The 18,603-nt window shown below is 41.4% G+C and overlaps 2 protein-coding genes across 2 annotated transcripts; both read right to left on the reverse strand.

Annotated features, from left to right (window-relative positions):
* Positions 1–6,988, reverse strand: LOC139348148 (NLR family CARD domain-containing protein 3-like). Its single transcript, XM_070988099.1, has 14 exons — positions 6,876–6,988; positions 6,638–6,751; positions 5,988–6,065; positions 5,631–5,747; positions 5,381–5,494; positions 5,129–5,242; positions 4,964–5,042; positions 4,277–4,475; positions 2,006–3,815; positions 1,728–1,901; positions 1,211–1,384; positions 914–1,078; positions 792–838; positions 1–557 (listed from the first exon to the last, which is right to left on the reverse strand). The coding sequence occupies exons 1-14, from the start codon at positions 6,986–6,988 to the stop codon at positions 1–3; spliced, it is 3,855 nt and encodes a 1,284-aa protein (XP_070844200.1).
* Positions 6,989–9,204: 2,216 nt separating this feature from the next.
* Positions 9,205–13,215, reverse strand: LOC139347722 (NLR family CARD domain-containing protein 3-like). Its single transcript, XM_070987474.1, has 5 exons — positions 11,426–13,215; positions 11,033–11,206; positions 10,714–10,887; positions 10,504–10,550; positions 9,205–10,271 (listed from the first exon to the last, which is right to left on the reverse strand). The coding sequence occupies exons 1-5, from the start codon at positions 13,213–13,215 to the stop codon at positions 9,727–9,729; spliced, it is 2,730 nt and encodes a 909-aa protein (XP_070843575.1). The 3' UTR covers positions 9,205–9,726.
* Between the last annotated feature and the right edge of the window lie 5,388 nt (positions 13,216–18,603).

Raw genomic sequence — 18,603 nt, forward strand, 5'->3', positions numbered from 1 at the left:
CTACACTGAACACAGGGACACAGAGGATTCCACTGAGAACATCACAGACTCCACCCCAAACCCAAATCCAAACCCGGCATAAAGAGGCTCAGTGAATGTGGCGCTGAAGGTGTGGAGGTGTCTCAGTGTGTCAGAGGAGACACTGTAGAAGGACAGAGTGCCAGCAGGACGGTCCACATACACTGCGACTCTGTGAGAGACAGAAGAGACATTAAGGTCTGTTTTTCTGTTATTGTGCCAGAAAGAGCATCTACCATTAGAACAGTCCAGACTCCAGGACTGATCGTTTCTTCCAAACATGCTGTCATCACTGTTTCTCCTCCTGCAGATTCCTTTGTAAGCCACTGATATATAAACCAGTCCTTTCCACTCGACCTCCCAGTAATGGCGATCGTTCATGTCATTTTCACACAGCAGCTGATAGCAGCGGTCAAATCTGTCAGCGTGATTAGGATAAGGCTGCTCTTTGTCTCCCACCAGCATCACCCTCCTGTTGTTGTCAGACAGCTTGAGCTTCCTGTGTGCTGTGTTTGGGTCCAGTCTGAGTTCACAGGCATCTGAGAGAGAGAACAAGACACAATGGCACCAGTTCATGATCTAACTTTTTATCTATTTACATATTGATAAGTTAAATAAAGGTTTAAAAAATGCATAACAAAGAATTTTAAAGATTGGTGTATAGATTTAGAACTAGACTCAATTAAGACTTGAAATACCACTAACAAGGGCCTTAAACAGAAATTGATTGTGTGATGTTTTAATGTCACCAATTAAAATGATTCCACACTTACACTTCCTCAATCCAGGCTTTAACCACTGCTTTCCACAATGGTCCACCCTGGAGGAAGAAACATAATCAGACCAACTACAACTACAACTCCAGTTTGTGATTGCTTTCTTTGCCTGTCCATACCTGAGTGTCCAGTGTGGATCCTCCAGTCCAGCAGACAGCAGCCTCACTCCTGACTCTCCTGGATGATTGTAGCTCAGGTCCAGCTCTCTCAGATGGGAGGGGTTGGAATTCAGAGCTGAGGCCAGAAATGCACAGCCTTCCTCAGTGATCAGACAGCCTGACAGCCTGGAATTAAGGAAAGGTCATTACAGTAACATTTAACTCATTGTGTGAGCAGGAAAACTCAGTGACATCAACCAAAAATGAAGAGCATTTAAATGCTTCTCTGTCCCACTTAACAGATTGCTGAAACCTGACCTGAGAATTTCCAGTATACAGTATGGGCTCTTCAGTCCAGCAGACAGCAGATTCAACCCTGAATCACACAGTTCGTTGTTACTCAGATCCAGTTCTCTCAGACCAGAGGACTGGGAGCTCAGAACTGATGACAAGGCTTTACAGCTTGCCCGAGATAGATTACAACTGCTCAGCCTACAGGAAAATTAAAAATGAATAAAAGTTAAACATTTGTTTGTTTCTGACAGCTGAGAACTGAAGACAGATCTTCACAGCTTCTCCATGAAAAGTTACACATATCCAACCTTTAAAGAGATGAAAATATTTGAAGTAATGAATTTTAATATTTAATGGGACTCCTACATATGTGGGAAGCTTTTTTAGGCAAAGGTAATTAATCCTCAAGAGTATTTCCATTACTGTTTTTGTATGTGATTTAAAAATAAATTTTCAATTAAATTGAGCATTGTGGAAATTGACTGTGAAATACCAACGTTATACTTTTAATGTCCCACTTAACAGATTGCTGAAACCTGACCTGAGAGTTTCCAGTATACAGTGTGGGCTCTTCAGTCCAGCAGACAGCAGATTCAACCCTGAATCACACAGTTCGTTGTTTCTTAGGTCCAGCTCTCTCAGACCAGAGGACTGGGAGTCCAGAACAGATGACAAGACTTTACAGCTTGCCCCAGATAGATTACAACTGCTCAGCCTACAGGAAAATTAGAAATGATTGAGGGTTAAACATTTGTTTGTTTCTCCAAAAAAACCCCAACAAATATTTCTATTTAAATATTCAGTGATTGATCCACCTACAGAACTTTGTTGGAGGCTTTGACCACTGGCAGCAGCCTCAGAAGAGCTTCCTCTGAAGCAGAGTATTTCTTCAGGTCAAACACGTCCAGATCTTTTTCTGACGACAATAAGATGAAGACCAGAGCTGACCACTGAGCAGGAGACAGTTTGTCTCTGGAGAGACTTCCTGAACTCAGGAACTGTTGGATCTGTTCCACAAGAGTATGATCATTCAGCTCATTCAGACAGTGGAACAGATTGATGCTTTTCTCTGGAGACACATTCTCACTGATCTTCTCTTTAACGTAATCAACTGTTTTGTGGTTGGTCTGTAAGCTACTTCCTGTCTGTGTCAGGAGGCCTTGTACATGTTTCTGATTGGTCTCCAGTGAGAGACCCAGGAGGAAGCGGAGGAACAAATCAAGGTGTCCGTTTGGACTCTCTAAGGCCTTGTCCACAGCACTCTTGTGCATCTGTGTTAGCTTAGGTTTGTTTCTCAACATTTTAGACTTCTTGGATGTTAACTGTTCTCCAGACAGGTGATTGACACCAGAGTCGATGAATCCCAGATGGACATAAAGAGCAGCCAGAAACTCTTGAACACTCAGATGGACGAAGCAGAACACCTTGTCCCGGTACAGTCCTCTCTCCTCTTTAAAGATCTGTGTGAACACTCCTGAGTACACTGAGGCTGCGTGGATATTGCTGCCACACTCTTTCAGATCTGATTCATAGAAGATCAGGTTGCCTTTCTGCAGCTGCTCAAAAGCCAGTTTTCCCAGAGACTCAATCATCTTCTTGCTCTCTGGATTCCAGTGTGGAGCTGTCTCAGCTCCTCCATCATACTTGGCAATCTTCAGTTTTAACTGAACCACCAGGAAGTGGATGTACATCTCAGTCAGGGTCTTGGGCAGCTCTCCTCCCTTTCTGGTTTTCAACACATCCTCCAGAACTGTAGCAGTGATCCAGCAGAAGACCGGGATGTGGCACATGATGTGGAGGCTTCGTGATGTTTTGATGTGGGAGATGATTCTGCTGGCCTGCTCCTTATCTCTGAATCTCTTCCTGAAGTACTCCTCCTTCTGTGGGTCAGTGAATCCTCTGACCTCTGTCACCATGTCAACAAACTCAGAAGGGATCTGATTGGCTGCTGCAGGTCGTGTGGTTATCCAGATGCGAGCAGAGGGAAGCAGGTTCCTCCTTATGAGGTTTGTCAGCAGCACATCCACTGAGGTGGACTTTCTAACGTCAGTCAGGATCTCATTGTTGTGGAAGTCCAGAGGGAGTCGACACTCATCCAGACCATCAAAGATAAACACAACCTGGAACTCTTCAAACCTGCAGATTCCTGCTTCTTTGGTTTCAATAAAGAAGTCATGAACAAGTTCCACCAAGCTGAACTTTTTCTCTTTCAGCACATTCAGCTCTCTGAAATTGAATGGAAATGTTAGCTGTATGTCCTGGTTTGCTTTGCCCTCAGCCCAGTCCAGAGTGAACTTCTGTGTTAGGACTGTTTTCCCAATGCCAGCCACTCCCTTCGTCATCACTGTTCTGATTGGTTTATTTCTTCCAGGTGAGGGTTTAAAGATGTCTTCAAATTGGATTGCTGTTTCTGGTCTGTCTGGTTTCCTGGATGCTGTTTCAATCTGTCTGACCTCATGTTCATCATTGACCTCTCCAGTCCCTCCTTCTGTGATGTAGAGCTCGGTGTAGATCTGATTCAGAAGGGTTGGATTTCCTGCTTTAGCGATCCCCTCAAACACACACTGGAACTTCTCCCTCAGGTTAGATTTTAGTTTATGCTGGAATGAGAGAGCTGCAGCACCACTTCCTGAATGAACAAAAGACAAATGAAAATTTGTTGATGCTGGTAAACATGTAGAGTTCCAGCACAGGAAAATTACATTAGCCTTAGACAAAAAGGTCTGTCTCCTTACGTATCCTTTCCATAATATTGTCAGATACTTAGAATAACAATCGGGGACAGTCAGTTGCAAAAACAAGACTTTTGGTGGACGTACGCTGACGGGTACATTGGACCCCAAGCATTACAATGCAGTTCGTGGTTGCCAGCTGAGATGATCTCCTAAACCATTTCCAAAAGATTTTATACCTATCACCCTGTGTGATGAGCAGCAACATAAGCTCTGCTGGGCTGCGTGCCAGAAAGGTGTTAAATAACTACGAATAAATAAGAAAGTAGTTACTATTGTTATGAAGTTTGTTTCAAAAAATGTCTGTGTATTTGTGGTCAAGGCCCAAATCATGTTACAGCAGTTCTGATCATCTTACTGCTCTGCAGACAGTCAGCCAGCTCCTCCTGCTTCATTTTCCTCAGAAAGTGTAGTGTAATCTTCAGAAATGACTCTGTGCTGCAGACTTCCTCATCTTCACTCTGACTCTCGGGGCATTCTGGATAATCTGGACTGAGTACTCTCTGGAACTTCTTCAGCTCGTTCTTCACAAAACTGACAATGTTCTCCTCAAGCAGCTGGAACAGAGTTACATTCAAATTTAAATGAGCAAAACTCAATATTCATATTCGTCTGACAGGCAAGACAAGGCAAGCTTATTTGTATAGAGCTGTTTTCTGAGAGTTTTTTTAAGATATGTGGAACACAAAAAATTAATACTGCTTCTCCATGTTGAGTTTGGACTCTGGTAAGCTTTCCAACAACTCACGTTCCTCTTGGGACATCCAAGCATTGATTTGTTGAATGCACCTTGTGATTGAATGGTACCATATTCACCTGGTGATATCATATAAATGAGTGTGTCATCTGCATAATAAGATATTTTGTTGCTTCTTGTAATCTGAGCTAGATAGCTTTGAGAATGGACCTTTGGGAAACCCCACATAATTTCTGTCAGCCACATGACAAGTCCGCTGATGTACACATTGCAGCATGGAGACTACTATGACCAGAATGGGAGTTTGTGGTTGTTAGCAGTAGTAGCTATGATTGTAAATTTACACACCATGAATATGGAGTCCAGGTTTGTTTGACGCTGCTGACCAGACTGACCTCTAGAACCCTCTGGCCTCTGCTGCTGAAGTCTGGGGGGGGGATTGATTGATTGATTTTAACATATTACTTTAACACACACAGTACAGATCCTGTACTCTCAGTTTTGAATTCTTACCCTGCATCAGCAGATTTCTGTCCATGTTTGAAGTCCACAGGTCGACCCTTAGATCGGTCACTCTGCATGGACACACTGCTGGTTCCAGATGGATCTGGTCTACACTGAGAGATCCTGTTAAAACACAAAACTGATTCATGCACATGTCAAGTACATTTTGTTGATGTTTAAAAGTTTTCCATCGTAAAAATGTTTTGATGCAAAACTTTCTTTTTGTCAGAGAGGTGCCTTTTTCCAGATTTCAAATCTCACCCTGGATCAGCAGATTTCTGTCCATGTTTGAAGTCCACAGGTCGACCCTTAGATCGGTCACTCTGCATGGACACACTGCTGGTTCCAGATGGATCTGGTCTACACTGAGAGATCCTGTTAAAACACAACACTGATTCATGCACATGTCAGGTACATTTTGTTGATTTTTAAATGTTTCCTGTTGTAAAAATGTTTTGATGCGAAGCTTTCTTTTTGTCAGCGATCCTTTTTTCCAGATTTCAATTCTCACCCTGCATCAGCAGATTTCTGTCCATGTTTGAAGTCCACAGGTCGACCCTTAGACTGGTCACTCTGCATGGACACACTGCTGGATACAGGAAAGTCTTGCCTCTGATGATATATCCTCCTTCAAACACAGGATATCCGTATTCATATACTTAAAATCTCCCATGAAAATATCAGTTTAATTTGGGAAATGCTTTTAACTTCACAAAATATTTTTTGAAGTGGTCCCTCATCCCTGAAACAGGTATAGGTCAGAGTAGTTTGGCCTGTGTTGATCTGTGTTCAGAAATACTTTATCTATAAAATACTGCTGAAAATAATGTGGAATAAGCCTCTTATAATACTCTTTTTGGATTCTCACCCTGTATCAGCAGATTTCTGTCCATGTTTGAAGTCCACAGGTCGACCCTTAGACCGGTCACTCTGCATGGACACACAGCTGGATACAGGAAAGTCACAGGACATAATAAACATTTACTGTCCCATTCAAAAAACGTGAAAGCCTTAATGGAAGTCCTGTGAGCACCAGAATCTTAGTAACAAAGGTTTTGATCATATTGCCTTCAGAGCCTGCTGGAATAATGATTCCCTCAACTGAACGTTTTCTATTAAAATCACACAAAAGTTTTTATAGTGCTTTTCAGTGACGCCATGCTGGGTGCAGTGTATGAAGTCCACAGGTCGACCCTTAGACTGATCACTCTGTGTAAACACATAGCTGGATACAGGAGAGTCTCACCTGTGCAGATGGATCCTCATCCAAAAAACAGGCTGTATGTACATTTTTTAAAGTCTTGCATGCTCATTATAAATACTTAACCAGTAATCGTGTACTGAATGTTATGCATTTGTTGAAGTGGCACCTCATCCTTGAAACACAGAGTTGAGATAAACTAGTCTCAACTCTGTGTTTGTGCCTGTATTGATCTCTTTCTGGATAAAATGCTGCTGAACATGATGTGGAATACTTAATATCAGACAAATCCTGTACTCTCAGTTTTGAATTCTTACCCTGGATCAGCTGATTTTTCTCCATGTTTGAAGTCCACAGGGCGACCCTTAGATCGGTTGCTCTGCATGGACACACTGCTGGTTCCAGATGGATCTGGTCTAGGCTGAGAGATCCTGTTCAAACACAAGACTGATTCATGCACATGACAAGTACATTTTTCCTGGATGTTTAAAACTTTCCTGATGCTTTGATGCAAAACAAAAATAAGTTGTTTTTTTTTCAGGTTTCAGATCCCACCCTGGATCAGCAGATTTTTGTCCGTCTTTGAAGTCCACAGGTCGACCCTTAGACCGGTCACTCCGCATGGACACACTGCTGGAAAATGGAAAGTCTTGCCTCGGCTGAGACATCGTCCTTCAACACAGGATATACATATTCATATACTTAAAATGACCCATAAAAATATCAGTTTAATTCTTGAAATGCTTTTAGCTTCATAAAATTTTAAGAAATTGTTGTTTAATTTTTTTTAAACAGCATGCATATTCATTACAGCAACATGCATCACAGTTCACATTACGTTCAATGACGTCAAAAATACTCAAATTCAAACACAAGATTTAAAAATCTGGTTTTGATTAGTTTTTATATTTTAAGGACTTTAATTATTTTTAACGACTACCACTTAACTACTGCAGAGGATAAACTGCTGAGGTGCATTTTAAGTTTAAACTGTTATTCTAGAAACAGTTTTACTGTTTATTGTTGTTAGCATTGATTCACAATGTAGTTTATATAATATGATATTTTATATGTGGCACAAAGACTCTGATTGATTGAAACTTTTGCCGTCTGGTTGCTGCAGCTTTCAGTTTGTCTCAAAAAATCTTGGAGAAACTTGGTCACGCTTTCGTTTTAAGTAAGCCTGATTATTATGATGGCGTCTTCACAGGTCTCTGTAAAAGAACAGCTGCAGGTTATTCAGAAGGTTGATGCCCGAGTTCTGACTAAAACTAAGAAAGTGCAAAACATCACCCCAGTTTTGAGTGAATTCATAATACTGTTAGTGACTTAAATGGTGCTGAATGGGGCCAAAATACGTCTCTGACATGACATGCCTCTGTTACGAGCCATTAAGAGATCTCAGATCATCTGAGACGTGTTTGTTCACTGTCTGCAGGGTCAAAACCAAATATGCAGAAGCAGCTTTCAGATTATATGCTTCTGCACTTTGTAAATCTTTTAAATCCACTATATTTCATATATATCATAGCGTTATAGATATTTTTCATGTATTATTTATTCTTTCTTTTATAATCGTATTCTTTCTCTTTTGTATCATGCATTTATCCACTTTTATGTACACTTTAGATTGCCTGCGATATAAATGAATTTGTATTACCTCATCTTTGTTATGAAAACTATCACTTGTTGACAACGATATGGTGATAAACTGTCGGTTAACGTTTGATGGTAAAAAGCTGTATGAATCTGTACAAACTCGACGACTGAAGGTGAGATTAAACAGCAGCTTCGACAAGAAAAGTCACCAGAAAAAGAAGAAAATACTGAACTTACACCAGAATGTTTTCTAAGGTTTGGAGATTCGGTCACAGTCTCAACTCTCTGCATTCATCTTCAAAGTGAAGTCTTCTTGAAGGATATGTGATAAGAGAGGAGCCATGAACTTTGGAACAAAGCACTGAAGTCAAACATTAACAGCATGAATCTGACTGGATCATTAAGATCTAATGATACAGTTTGAACTTCAGTGTATTTTATTTTTGTCACAGCTTTGAAAGGCAGCGATATCTGTCTCAGAGCTCAAACCAGCTGCTGTCAGTCATTTCTGAACAGGCAAACATCAACCATTATCTGAGCTGAAGATCATCAGTACAGCTGAAAACTGTTCCAGAACATCATTTTCAAATTCCCTGATGACACAAACAATGACCTGGACGCATGTGGCTTATCAGCTGTGACGACGCGTGTGGACTCTTGTTAATTGCATTTCCTGTTTAATTTTGTAGTACATTTCCTCATGCATTCCAGTATGTTTTTTTTTCCTGTCATTGTTAAGTTCCCCGCCAGTTTCACTCATCACCTGCTCTCAATTATCCAATCAGTTCTCTCAGTACTTACAGCCCTGGTGATCCGCCACCTGTTTCGCCAGATTGTCTTTGTCTTCCAGCAGACTGGAGGTCTGGTCGTTATCGTGTTTGATCTCTGCTTGATTTGAGTTTCTGCTTATCACATGGAGTTGGTTACATATTTGAATTTTTGCACCTCCTTCTGCCTGAGTCTCTTGAAGTTCTGGGCATTACAGCTACAAGTAACCAAGTGATTTTTAAGCCTAAAACTAACTAGACCTTAACAGCAGCACTGTCACAAGATACAATTTAAGACTGTAACTTCAAGAAATGTAAAGTTTTAATGTAAAGAACCAACATATTTGTGGTTTGCAGAAACATAGAATGCCAACATTTATTCTGGTGAAAAGGTTGACTTTTGACATCCAGAAAGCAGTATTTAATATCTGAATATCTCCACACTATCACAAATAGAATCAGACCAAAGTTCCATGAAACTGTTCCCCAATTCAAAGTCAAGGTACACGAAGAGAATTGAATACCAGGAAATTTATTTCAAGTCATTTTGTGGCAAGAAATAGTTGGAATTAAAAGAGAAAACAAAGTTCTAAACAAGTTACAAGCTTTACTTTTCTATTGTTTGTATTTTTGGTTCATTCTAGTGAGTAGATAATGAGTGCAAACCTGCCCATCATCCAGCCAGGCTTTATACTGCAAACCTTTTGAATCAGGAAACCAGCACTCAAATCAAATCACTGCTGACTTTTGGTAGGCGCAACAGAACACAGAGGACTACCAAAACAACCACTCTTTGTCTTTACAACCACCCAAACCAACCATGTAAAAAGTTCAGAATATATATGAATACAAAGTCAGTACAATTTTTACAGAGATTTAGTTCTCAGGAAATAATTTCACAACTTGTAATATATAAAAATAGTTTATTCTGACATAAAAAAAAAGTCTAATGCAAAGTCTAATGCACGTGTGTGTGTGCAACAGCAATTTCAGCCACTCTTTCCAGTCAGCTGTGTGTTTCTTTATCCAAAGAGCTCTTCCTACAGTTCACACAAAGACACTGAAGACCTGGACTTCAATCCAAAACCAAACCCAAAGCCGAATGCAGGATAAAGCGGTTCAGTGAATGTGGTGTTGAAAGTGTGGAGGTGGAACAGTGTGTCAGAGGAGACTCTGTAGAACGACAGCGTGCCAGCAGGACAGTCCACATACACGGCTACTCTCTTAGAGGAGGGAGGATGGGAGATCTGTGTTACTGTGTTATTGTGACACACAGAGTAACATTTACTGGAGCAGGACAGACTCCAGGACTGGTCATTCCATCCAAGCCTGCAATCACCGTCCTTTCCTTTCCTATGTATTCCTCTGTAAGTCACTGCAATAACAACCCGTCCTTTCCACTTGACCTCCCAGTAACACCGACCATTCAGATAATTTCTACACAGCAGCTGCCAGCAGTAATTAAATCTTTCTGCATGATCAGGATATGGTAGTTTGCGTGGTAGCTGTGTCACCTTCCTGTTGTTGTCAGACAGTCTGAGTTGTCGGTTTGCTGTGTTTGCATCCAGTGTGAGTTGACAGAAATCTGATAAAGAGAACGACACACAGCACAGATGAAGACCATCATGTAACCCTCCTGATGTGATCGTTGTTTGTTTAAAATGGACAGACTGACTGAACATAGTATTGTAAGGACACATTTTATTTTGTCTTTTCAGTTTGATTTTTGATGATTTGCCAACCATCAAATTTGTATTTATTCATAAATTTAGTATGTGGTGTTCTTTTCTCATGAAATAAGCTGAATCCACACTTACACTTCTTTATTCCAGGTACCAGCCTCTTTTCACAGCAATTATCCAGCCTGGAGGCAGAAACAGTCAGACCACAATTTTCTCTTTATATATAGGAAAAGGAACATTTAATAACCTTAATGCTGGATGATTTTCCAGCAGCCCCGACTGCTGTTGACCAGATTTTTGGTAGACCAGAAGAACAAGTTGTGGATGTATAGTGTCTGTCCATACCTGAGGCTGTATGGTCTCGAGTGTGGATCCCCCCGTCCAGCAGACAGCAGCTTCACTCCTGAATCTCCTGGATGATTGTAGCTCAGGTCCAGCACTCTCAGGTGGGAGGGGTTGGAGCTCAGAGCTGAGGCCAGAAAAGCACAGCCTTCCTCAGTGATCAGACAGCCTAACAGCCTGGAATTAAGAAAAGGTCATTACAGGAACATTTTAGCTCATCCCGTGGGCATGAAAATTCACTGAAATCAATCACATACTGTAACCTTAGTTAAAAAAACAAAAAACAAAACTATATCCATCAAGCAAATAACTGAATCCTGACCTGAGAATTTGCAGTTTACATTGCCGACTCTCCAGTCCAGCAGAGAGCAACTTCACTCCTGTATCCCGCAGCACATTGTCACTCAGATCCAGTTCTCTCAGACGAGAGAAAGGGGAGCTGAGAACTGAGGCCAGAGCTTCACAGCTTCTCTCTGACAAATTGCAGCCACTCAGCCTGAGGATACATTGACCAAAACCACATGGTAATTTACAGTTTGCCTCTCATTCACCCAAGCTAACATGCAAGGCACTGACCTCACAATAAGGAGCGATCAGGGGTTCAGTGCTTTGCTCAAACACACTGTTACATGTGAAGAAACCAGGGATCAAGCCATCAACTTTGAAATCAACTGACAACTAGCTCTACCTGCTGAACCAGTATTCATCAACCTACACAGATTTGTTGGAGGCTTTGACCACTGGCAGCAGCCTCAGAAGAGCCTTCTCTGAAGCAGAGTATTTCTTCAGGTCAAACATGTCCAGATCTTTTTCTGACGACAATAAGATGAAGACCAGAGCTGACCACTGAGCAGGAGACAGTTTGTCTGTGGAGAGACTTCCTGAACTCAGGAACTGTTGGATCTGTTCCACAAGAGTATGATCATTCAGCTCATTCAGACAGTGGAACAGATTGATGCTTTTCTCTGGAGACACATTCTCACTGATCTTCTCTTTAACGTAATCAACTGTTTTGTGGTTGGTCTGTAAGCTACTTCCTGTCTGTGTCAGGAGGCCTTGTATGTGTTTCTGATTGGTCTCCAGTGAGAGACCCAGGAGGAAGCGGAGGAACAAATCAAGGTGTCCGTTTGGACTCTCTAAGGCCTTGTCCACCGCACTCTGGTGCATCTGTGTTAGCTTAGGTTTGTTTCTGAACATTTTAGTCTTCTTGGATGTTAACTGTTCTCCAGACAGGTGATTGACACCAGAGTCGATGAATCCCAGATGGACATAAAGAGCAGCCAGAAACTCTTGAACACTCAGATGGACGAAGCAGAACACCTTGTCTCGGTACAGTCCTCTCTCCTCTTTAAAGATCTGTGTGAACACTCCTGAGTACACTGAGGCTGCTTGGATATTGCTGCCACACTCTTTCAGATCTGATTCATAGAAGATCAGGTTGCCTTTCTGCAGCTGCTCAAAAGCCAGTTTTCCCAGAGACTCAATCATCTTCTTGCTCTCTGGATTCCAGTGTGGAGCTGTCTCAGCTCCTCCATCATATTTGGCAATCTTCAGTTTTAACTGAACCACCAGGAAGTGGATGTACATCTCAGTCAGGGTCTTGGGCAGCTCTCCTCCCTTTCTGGCTTTCAGTTCATCCTCAAGAACTGTAGCAGTGATCCAGCAGAAGACCGGGATGTGGCACATGATGTGGAGGCTTCGTGATGTTTTGATGTGGGAGATGATTCTGCTGGCCTGCTCCTTATCTCTGAATCTCTTCCTGAAGTACTCCTCCTTCTGTGGGTCAGTGAACCCTCTGACCTCTGTCACCATGTCAACATACTCAGGAGGGATCTGATTTGCTGCTGCAGGTCGTGTGGTTATCCAGATGCGAGCAGAGGGAAGCAGGTTCCTCCTTATGAGGTTTGTCAGCAGCACATCCACTGAGGTGGACTTTCTAACGTCAGTCAGGATCTCATTGTTGTGGAAGTCCAGAGGGAGTCGACACTCATCCAGACCATCAAAGATAAACACAACCTGGAACTCTTCAAACCTGCAGATTCCTGCTTCTTTGGTTTCAATAAAGAAGTCATGAACAAGTTCCACCAAGCTGAACTTTTTCTCTTTCAGCATGTTCAGCTCTCTGAAGGTAAATGGAAATGTTAGCTGTATGTCCTGGTTTGCTTTGCCTTCAGCCCAGTCCAGGGTGAACTTCTGTGTTAGGACTGTTTTCCCAATGCCAGCCACTCCCTTTGTCATCACTGTTCTGATTGGTTCATCTTTCTCAGGTAAGGGTTTAAAGATGTCTTCGCATCTGATTGTTGTCTCTGGTCTGTCTGCTTTTCTGGATGCTGTTTCAATCTGTCTGACCTCATGTTCATCATTGACCTCTCCAGTCCCTCCTTCTGTGATGTAGAGCTCGGTGTAGATCTGATTCAGAAGGGTTGGATCTCTTGTTCTAACGATCCCTTCAAACACAAACTGGAACTTCTCCCTCAGCTTACATTTGAGTTTAGACTGACACATCTGATTTTCTGGAGAAACAAAAGAGATCAATAAATAGGATGGTGGAAAAATCTTAATGTAATTCTTTTTACCAACTTCATTTATGTTCTCTCTCCATTAAGTCTGAAATAATTCCTAGATGCAGGTCTGTGGAGCATATATACCACAGAGTATGGATGTGTAACCTCTCCAAAATGTATCATATTTAAGTTGGTAAACTCTTCTTACTGTCAGCCACATCATCGTGCTTCATTCTCCTTAAGAAGTGCAGTGCTATCTTCAGAAATGCCTCTCTGCTGCCTTGTTGCTCTTCATCCTCACCATCCAACACCTGTTTATTCTCCTTCTGACTCATGCATTCAGGGTATGCTGGATTCAGAGTTTTCTGAAACCTCTTCAGTTCGTTTTTCACAAAACTGACAATACTGTCCTCGAGCAGCTGAAACAGAGCAATGTGTATGTCAAAATACAAAAAATCTGATCATCTGTTCATCACTGCCTTGACACCCTGCTGGTCTAAAGAGTGAAGTACTGAGACCAGTCTGTGGTCGAGGTGGCAGTAGTTGAACATTTACATACCATAAATATGGAGTCCAGATCTGTTGGATGCTGCTGCCAAGAGCGTCCATTGGGAACATTTGAATTCTCCTCATGAACTCTGCAGAATTATAAAATATTTCCATTTAAGAACAAACACACATATACCTTGTAGTAACAGTACATAGTAACATCAGTTCTCTCATGATGACTAGAGTGAAAACAGAAACTAAATCAGCCAATTAAGAAGTAATAAAATTACACCTCAAGAGGGTTAAAGAAATAATAAGATCGTTGGTTTTGAATTCTTACCTTTGCTTGGCAGAGTTTTCTTTATTTCTGAAGCAATCATGTCTAAACATAGACTGGTCACTCTTTATGGACACACTGTTGAGTAAAGAACCATCTTGTCTTTGCTGCTTGGTCCTATCAGAAAAAAAACCAACAAAAAAATCAGCAAATACAGACACTTAGATAGTAGTTGGGGTTCAGACAGGGTATTGACCCTGTTTTGATTTCCTTCTTTCAGATGAAGGTAGATGAAATCTACCTTGAGAGGCTGACGGCTCTGAAAATTGTGAGGATGCATCCTGGACTGACTTACAGCCAAATGTGTCAGCACCTCCAAGTCTGGGAATATGGTACCACGATGCATTGCTCCATACAGGTTGACAGTGAATGTACTCCTGATGGTAAAGGAGTTAAATACAAGGCTAGGGAGGGGATGCACTGTATGGGCTACCTTGGTTAGCCTGCTGCCGTGACCTGGACCCAGATAAATGGCAGAAAATGGATGGATGGATGGATGGATGGATGGATGGATGGATGGATGGATGGATGGATGGATGGATGGATTATGAGCAGGCAACCACAATTTCAGCTGCAGAGCGAAAGTGCTGAAAGGCCAACAGCAGCAGGATGTGGTTGCACTACTGGAAATGTGCCAATGTGACAAAGATCGATTTTCCGTAAATGCAAGTATGAAAAGAAAAACAATGTTGACTCGCTGCATTTCAGAAGGTTGTTGTCCACTCAAACCAATGACCGATTAGTTGTTACTGTTCTTTAGGGAGAATCTTTTAAATGCCAACATTTCATAGTAGCAGTATAATGACTCACTGTGTTTCACAAGAATGTTGCTCTTTAAAATTATAAGGAGACTCCATGGACCCTTCATGCTCGGTGAACACAAAGGTGAGTTCAGGTTCAGGTCCAGGTCTGAGAAAGTCTGGTCTGTACTGCTGCTCTGGGCTTCAAAACAACACACACACAGTTTTGAATGTGAGCAATGATGGTGGGGTGATACGAATGCTGAGCTTTGACATGGACGGTAAAACTCCTGATCTCACCTCTGGGCTTTGGTCAGGCTGTCGTGCTCCCCACACAGAGGGATTTTAGAGGGAGGGACCCCCCCCTCTTGGTCCTCACAGTGGTTCATTGCAGAGTTCACCTTCACACAAACACAACACCATGCTTTAATCAAAAATGTATTAACTATCTTTGAGACCAGATGAATTGAAAACATGATTTTTCACTTTACTTTTTAAGTCTATGACATTTTTCACTTTTGATCCCTAAGCAAACTTCTGCCAGTTCAACCAGACTGCATGTCCGAGGGAATGTATCATCAAATTTATGATTTGATAGTAAAAACTACTGTGGTTTTACTCACCAGAGGATAAAGTATGTTTTCATATGTATCTCTACACAAACATGAAAGATTTTTACCTGAGATGAAAAGGCCTGAACGGTCTACAAGCTGACATACAAGGCTGCGTACTTTGTACTCTGACAAACTGTACAGTATGCATTACTGTTGTGACATGTTAGCTGCCATTAGCCGTGTATTGGACCATGTAACACTTGTTCATTACAGCAACCACAAGTCATGTAGTCACACATGCAGCCTTTAAAAGTTAAAACAGTTAAAATCAACCATTAAGGTGAGATAACGACACTGTTGCCAATGGCGTTCCCTTGCGTCTGTATCATGAAACAAAGCAAAGAAAGACTTGATGAACGCAAACTTACTTGTTTAAATAATCATGTCTGTCTCATTGGGGAGCAGAGTGTTGAGTCCTTGTAAAGATTAGCTGCAGCTCTTAGATCCCTGAAGGCTGGCTAGCCCGGATTTTATCACTGTAAAGAAGTAAACGCAGGCAGTAATGATTGGATAAAAGCTCTGCTGAGAAAATCCAGACGTAAAACACTGAAAACTGCGTATTACAATAAAACAGAAATGTTCAGAATGTGAAGTGAAACTTATCAGCAGCTCCAGCAGCAAACACAGTTTGAGGAAAACAGGAAGAAGCAATTCCACTTTCCAATGAGAACAAAGCAGAAATACAGAAAGGTAAAAGCAAGAAGGTCCAATATTTAAACATGTGGCTGACGTCAAGACGAGTCACCAGTTGTCAGCCAACTTAATGTGAAGAACATGAGGATGTAATGTATAATTTGCGCACACACACACACACACACACACACACACACACACACACACAGAGTCGTATTTCCATCATTTTTGGGGACATTACACACATATGTGATCTTAACCTGCAAGTCTTCAAGCTAAAATGTAATCATTTACATTATGGAGACCTGGGTTTTGTCCCCATAAAGAAGGCAAGTCCTCGCAATCTGTGTAAGCAGATTTATGGCCCCACAACATGAGCAACACACATCCACACACACTGTCCTCACAAACCCACTGTACTTACACATAACCATAAATTATCCCCTGATGCACAGTGAGTAAAGGCTTCATGTCGTGTCTTTAATGATGCTGCTCCAGGATCAGCTCCAACAGTCTGCGTTACTCCAGGAGAGTTCAGTGTCTCATGTTAGCTGGACGTTGTATTTGAAACAGTTTCATGGAACACTGAGTTTGAGCAGAGGTTCTGAATCAGATCTGCACAGAGTCCCACGTCACAGAGGGAGGGACTGCAGAGGTCAGTAATGAGCATGAGACCAGACACTAACTTCACTCAGATTAGTGCTGATGACATGTATAAGATGGAACCAAAAGGAGAGTGGGAAAAACCTCACATTCATAATTATTTAATAATGATAATTATAATAATCAACTACAAGTCTGCGTTTCACCAAAATAATTCTGGATTTTCCAACTTTTTTGTGCTGAATAAATGTAATCAATCATTTCCTAATTCCAGGCTGGTCACAGGGGAAGACTGTGCTTTTCTGGACTCATCTCTGAGTTACAATCATCCAGGAGACTCAGGAGTGGAGCTGCTGTCTGCTGGACTGGATGGACAAGGCAACAAGAGCTCATAAGGTTTTTATAATCCAACAGAATATCCTAGTCTGACAGTGTTTGTTCTTCCAGGGTGGATTTATTTTGATTCATGGGAACAGAGCAGCACATAATTAATTCCACCTTTAAAAAAAAAAACTCCATGGTTGTGGTAGTTACTCATTTAAACCCTGCATACAATAGTCGTCTATAGACAAACTGTCTTTTGGCAATCTTGAAATAACAATCAAAAAAATCGGGACTCATTTTCATCCTTTAAGTGTCTGTGCTTTCTTTTGTGCTCCTGGGAAACTTTGTGCACACCAAAATCATCTGGTGCCAAAATACAAAAAAATCCTGATTTTAGGGCACTGTTGTTCATAGTATTTTAGTTCAGTGTTTTAAAAATGGTATTGGAGTTTCAAGTTTTGTGTTAGCCCCGCAACCCTGAAAGGGATAGTTGGCTATAGAAAATGAATGAATGAATGAATGAATGAAAGTTTTGTGTTAAATCAGCTTATTCTTGGTCATTCTGTGTGGAAATAGAGAATAATCACTCAGCTCCAGTACTACTAATATATGGAATTCCACAAGGATCCGTTCTTGGACCCTCACTATCTTCCATGTATATGCTACCACTTGGTCATATAATTAAAAACAACAATATCAGTTTACATACAAACAACTAAGACACAAAGACACAAAGTCAAAATACAATATGCAACACAAAATCCCAGGCTGAGCAGCAGCCAGACCAGCAGTCCCAACACCAGAAGCCCTCTCTTCAGTCCCAGGTCAGATGCACATTATTCAGCCATCAGATGTAACACACCTGGTCAGAGACAGAGGACAGGAAAGGAAAAGGGACAAACAGCACAAGGACCACTTTTTTTTTTTTTTTTTACACTACCAGGTCCTGCATGAATTTTAAAGGTAATAGGTTTATTCTTTAACTGTTGACCCTGCCCTCACCTCCAGGCACGTGTCAAAGATTGTCTATGTATGAGAGGATATAGCACTCAACAACTTAAAAATTAATGTAGAGCTGAAATAAGTTGATTAATAAATTGACAGAAAATGAATCTGCATTTTTTGAATGTACTTTAAGTGTGTCATTCTGATTCTGAAAGTCACGTTACTTCATGCACCTGCAGCCTTGTGGCTCCAGTGCAGCTTCATATTTCCACTCCACTACATCTCAGATGCAAATATTGTACTTTTTACTCCACTAGATTTATCTAACAACTTCAATTACTGTTACTTTACTGCCCTGTGAGTACTTTGTTAGTAATATGTTTGTACATTTAGGATGCTTCAGTAAGTTAGTCAATGCAGGACTTGTACTTGTAGTGGAGTATTTTCATAGCACTGCATTGATACTTTGTCAGAAGTGAAGTATCTGATTACTTCTTCCACCATTGCAGCACCAAATTCTACCGATGTGCAGTCCTTCGGTAAATGGACTTGGTTATTTTCCACCACTGCGTTTAATTTTGAAAGACAGACACTGACTGTGTGTCTGTGGTTCCTGGAAACAGTAGCAGAGTGAGAGTTCTCGCCGCTCCGCCTCTCTGCGTCTCCGCCCAGCTCGGTGCGATTTCCTCAGGTGGTGTCAGCGG

The sequence above is a fragment of the Chaetodon trifascialis genome, chromosome 19 (assembly GCF_039877785.1).
Source record: "Chaetodon trifascialis isolate fChaTrf1 chromosome 19, fChaTrf1.hap1, whole genome shotgun sequence".
Lineage (NCBI taxonomy): Eukaryota > Metazoa > Chordata > Actinopteri > Chaetodontiformes > Chaetodontidae > Chaetodon > Chaetodon trifascialis.

Coding starts and splice junctions, on each gene's coding strand:
- LOC139348148 (XM_070988099.1), bottom strand. CDS start 6,988: ATGTCTCAGCCGAGGCAAGACTTTCCATTTTCCAGCAGTGTGTCCATG. Junction 6,066..6,637: donor GAAAAATCAGCTGATCCAGG/GTAAGAATTCAA, acceptor TCCTGTATCCAG/CTGTGTGTCCATGCAGAGTG. Junction 3,816..4,276: donor GGCTGACTGTCTGCAGAGCA/GTAAGATGATCA, acceptor TTGTTCATTCAG/GAAGTGGTGCTGCAGCTCTC.
- LOC139347722 (XM_070987474.1), bottom strand. CDS start 13,215: ATGTGTCAGTCTAAACTCAAATGTAAGCTGAGGGAGAAGTTCCAGTTT. Junction 10,888..11,032: donor TGTAAACTGCAAATTCTCAG/GTCAGGATTCAG, acceptor TCTTAATTCCAG/GCTGTTAGGCTGTCTGATCA. Junction 10,551..10,713: donor TCGAGACCATACAGCCTCAG/GTATGGACAGAC, acceptor TTCTGCCTCCAG/GCTGGATAATTGCTGTGAAA.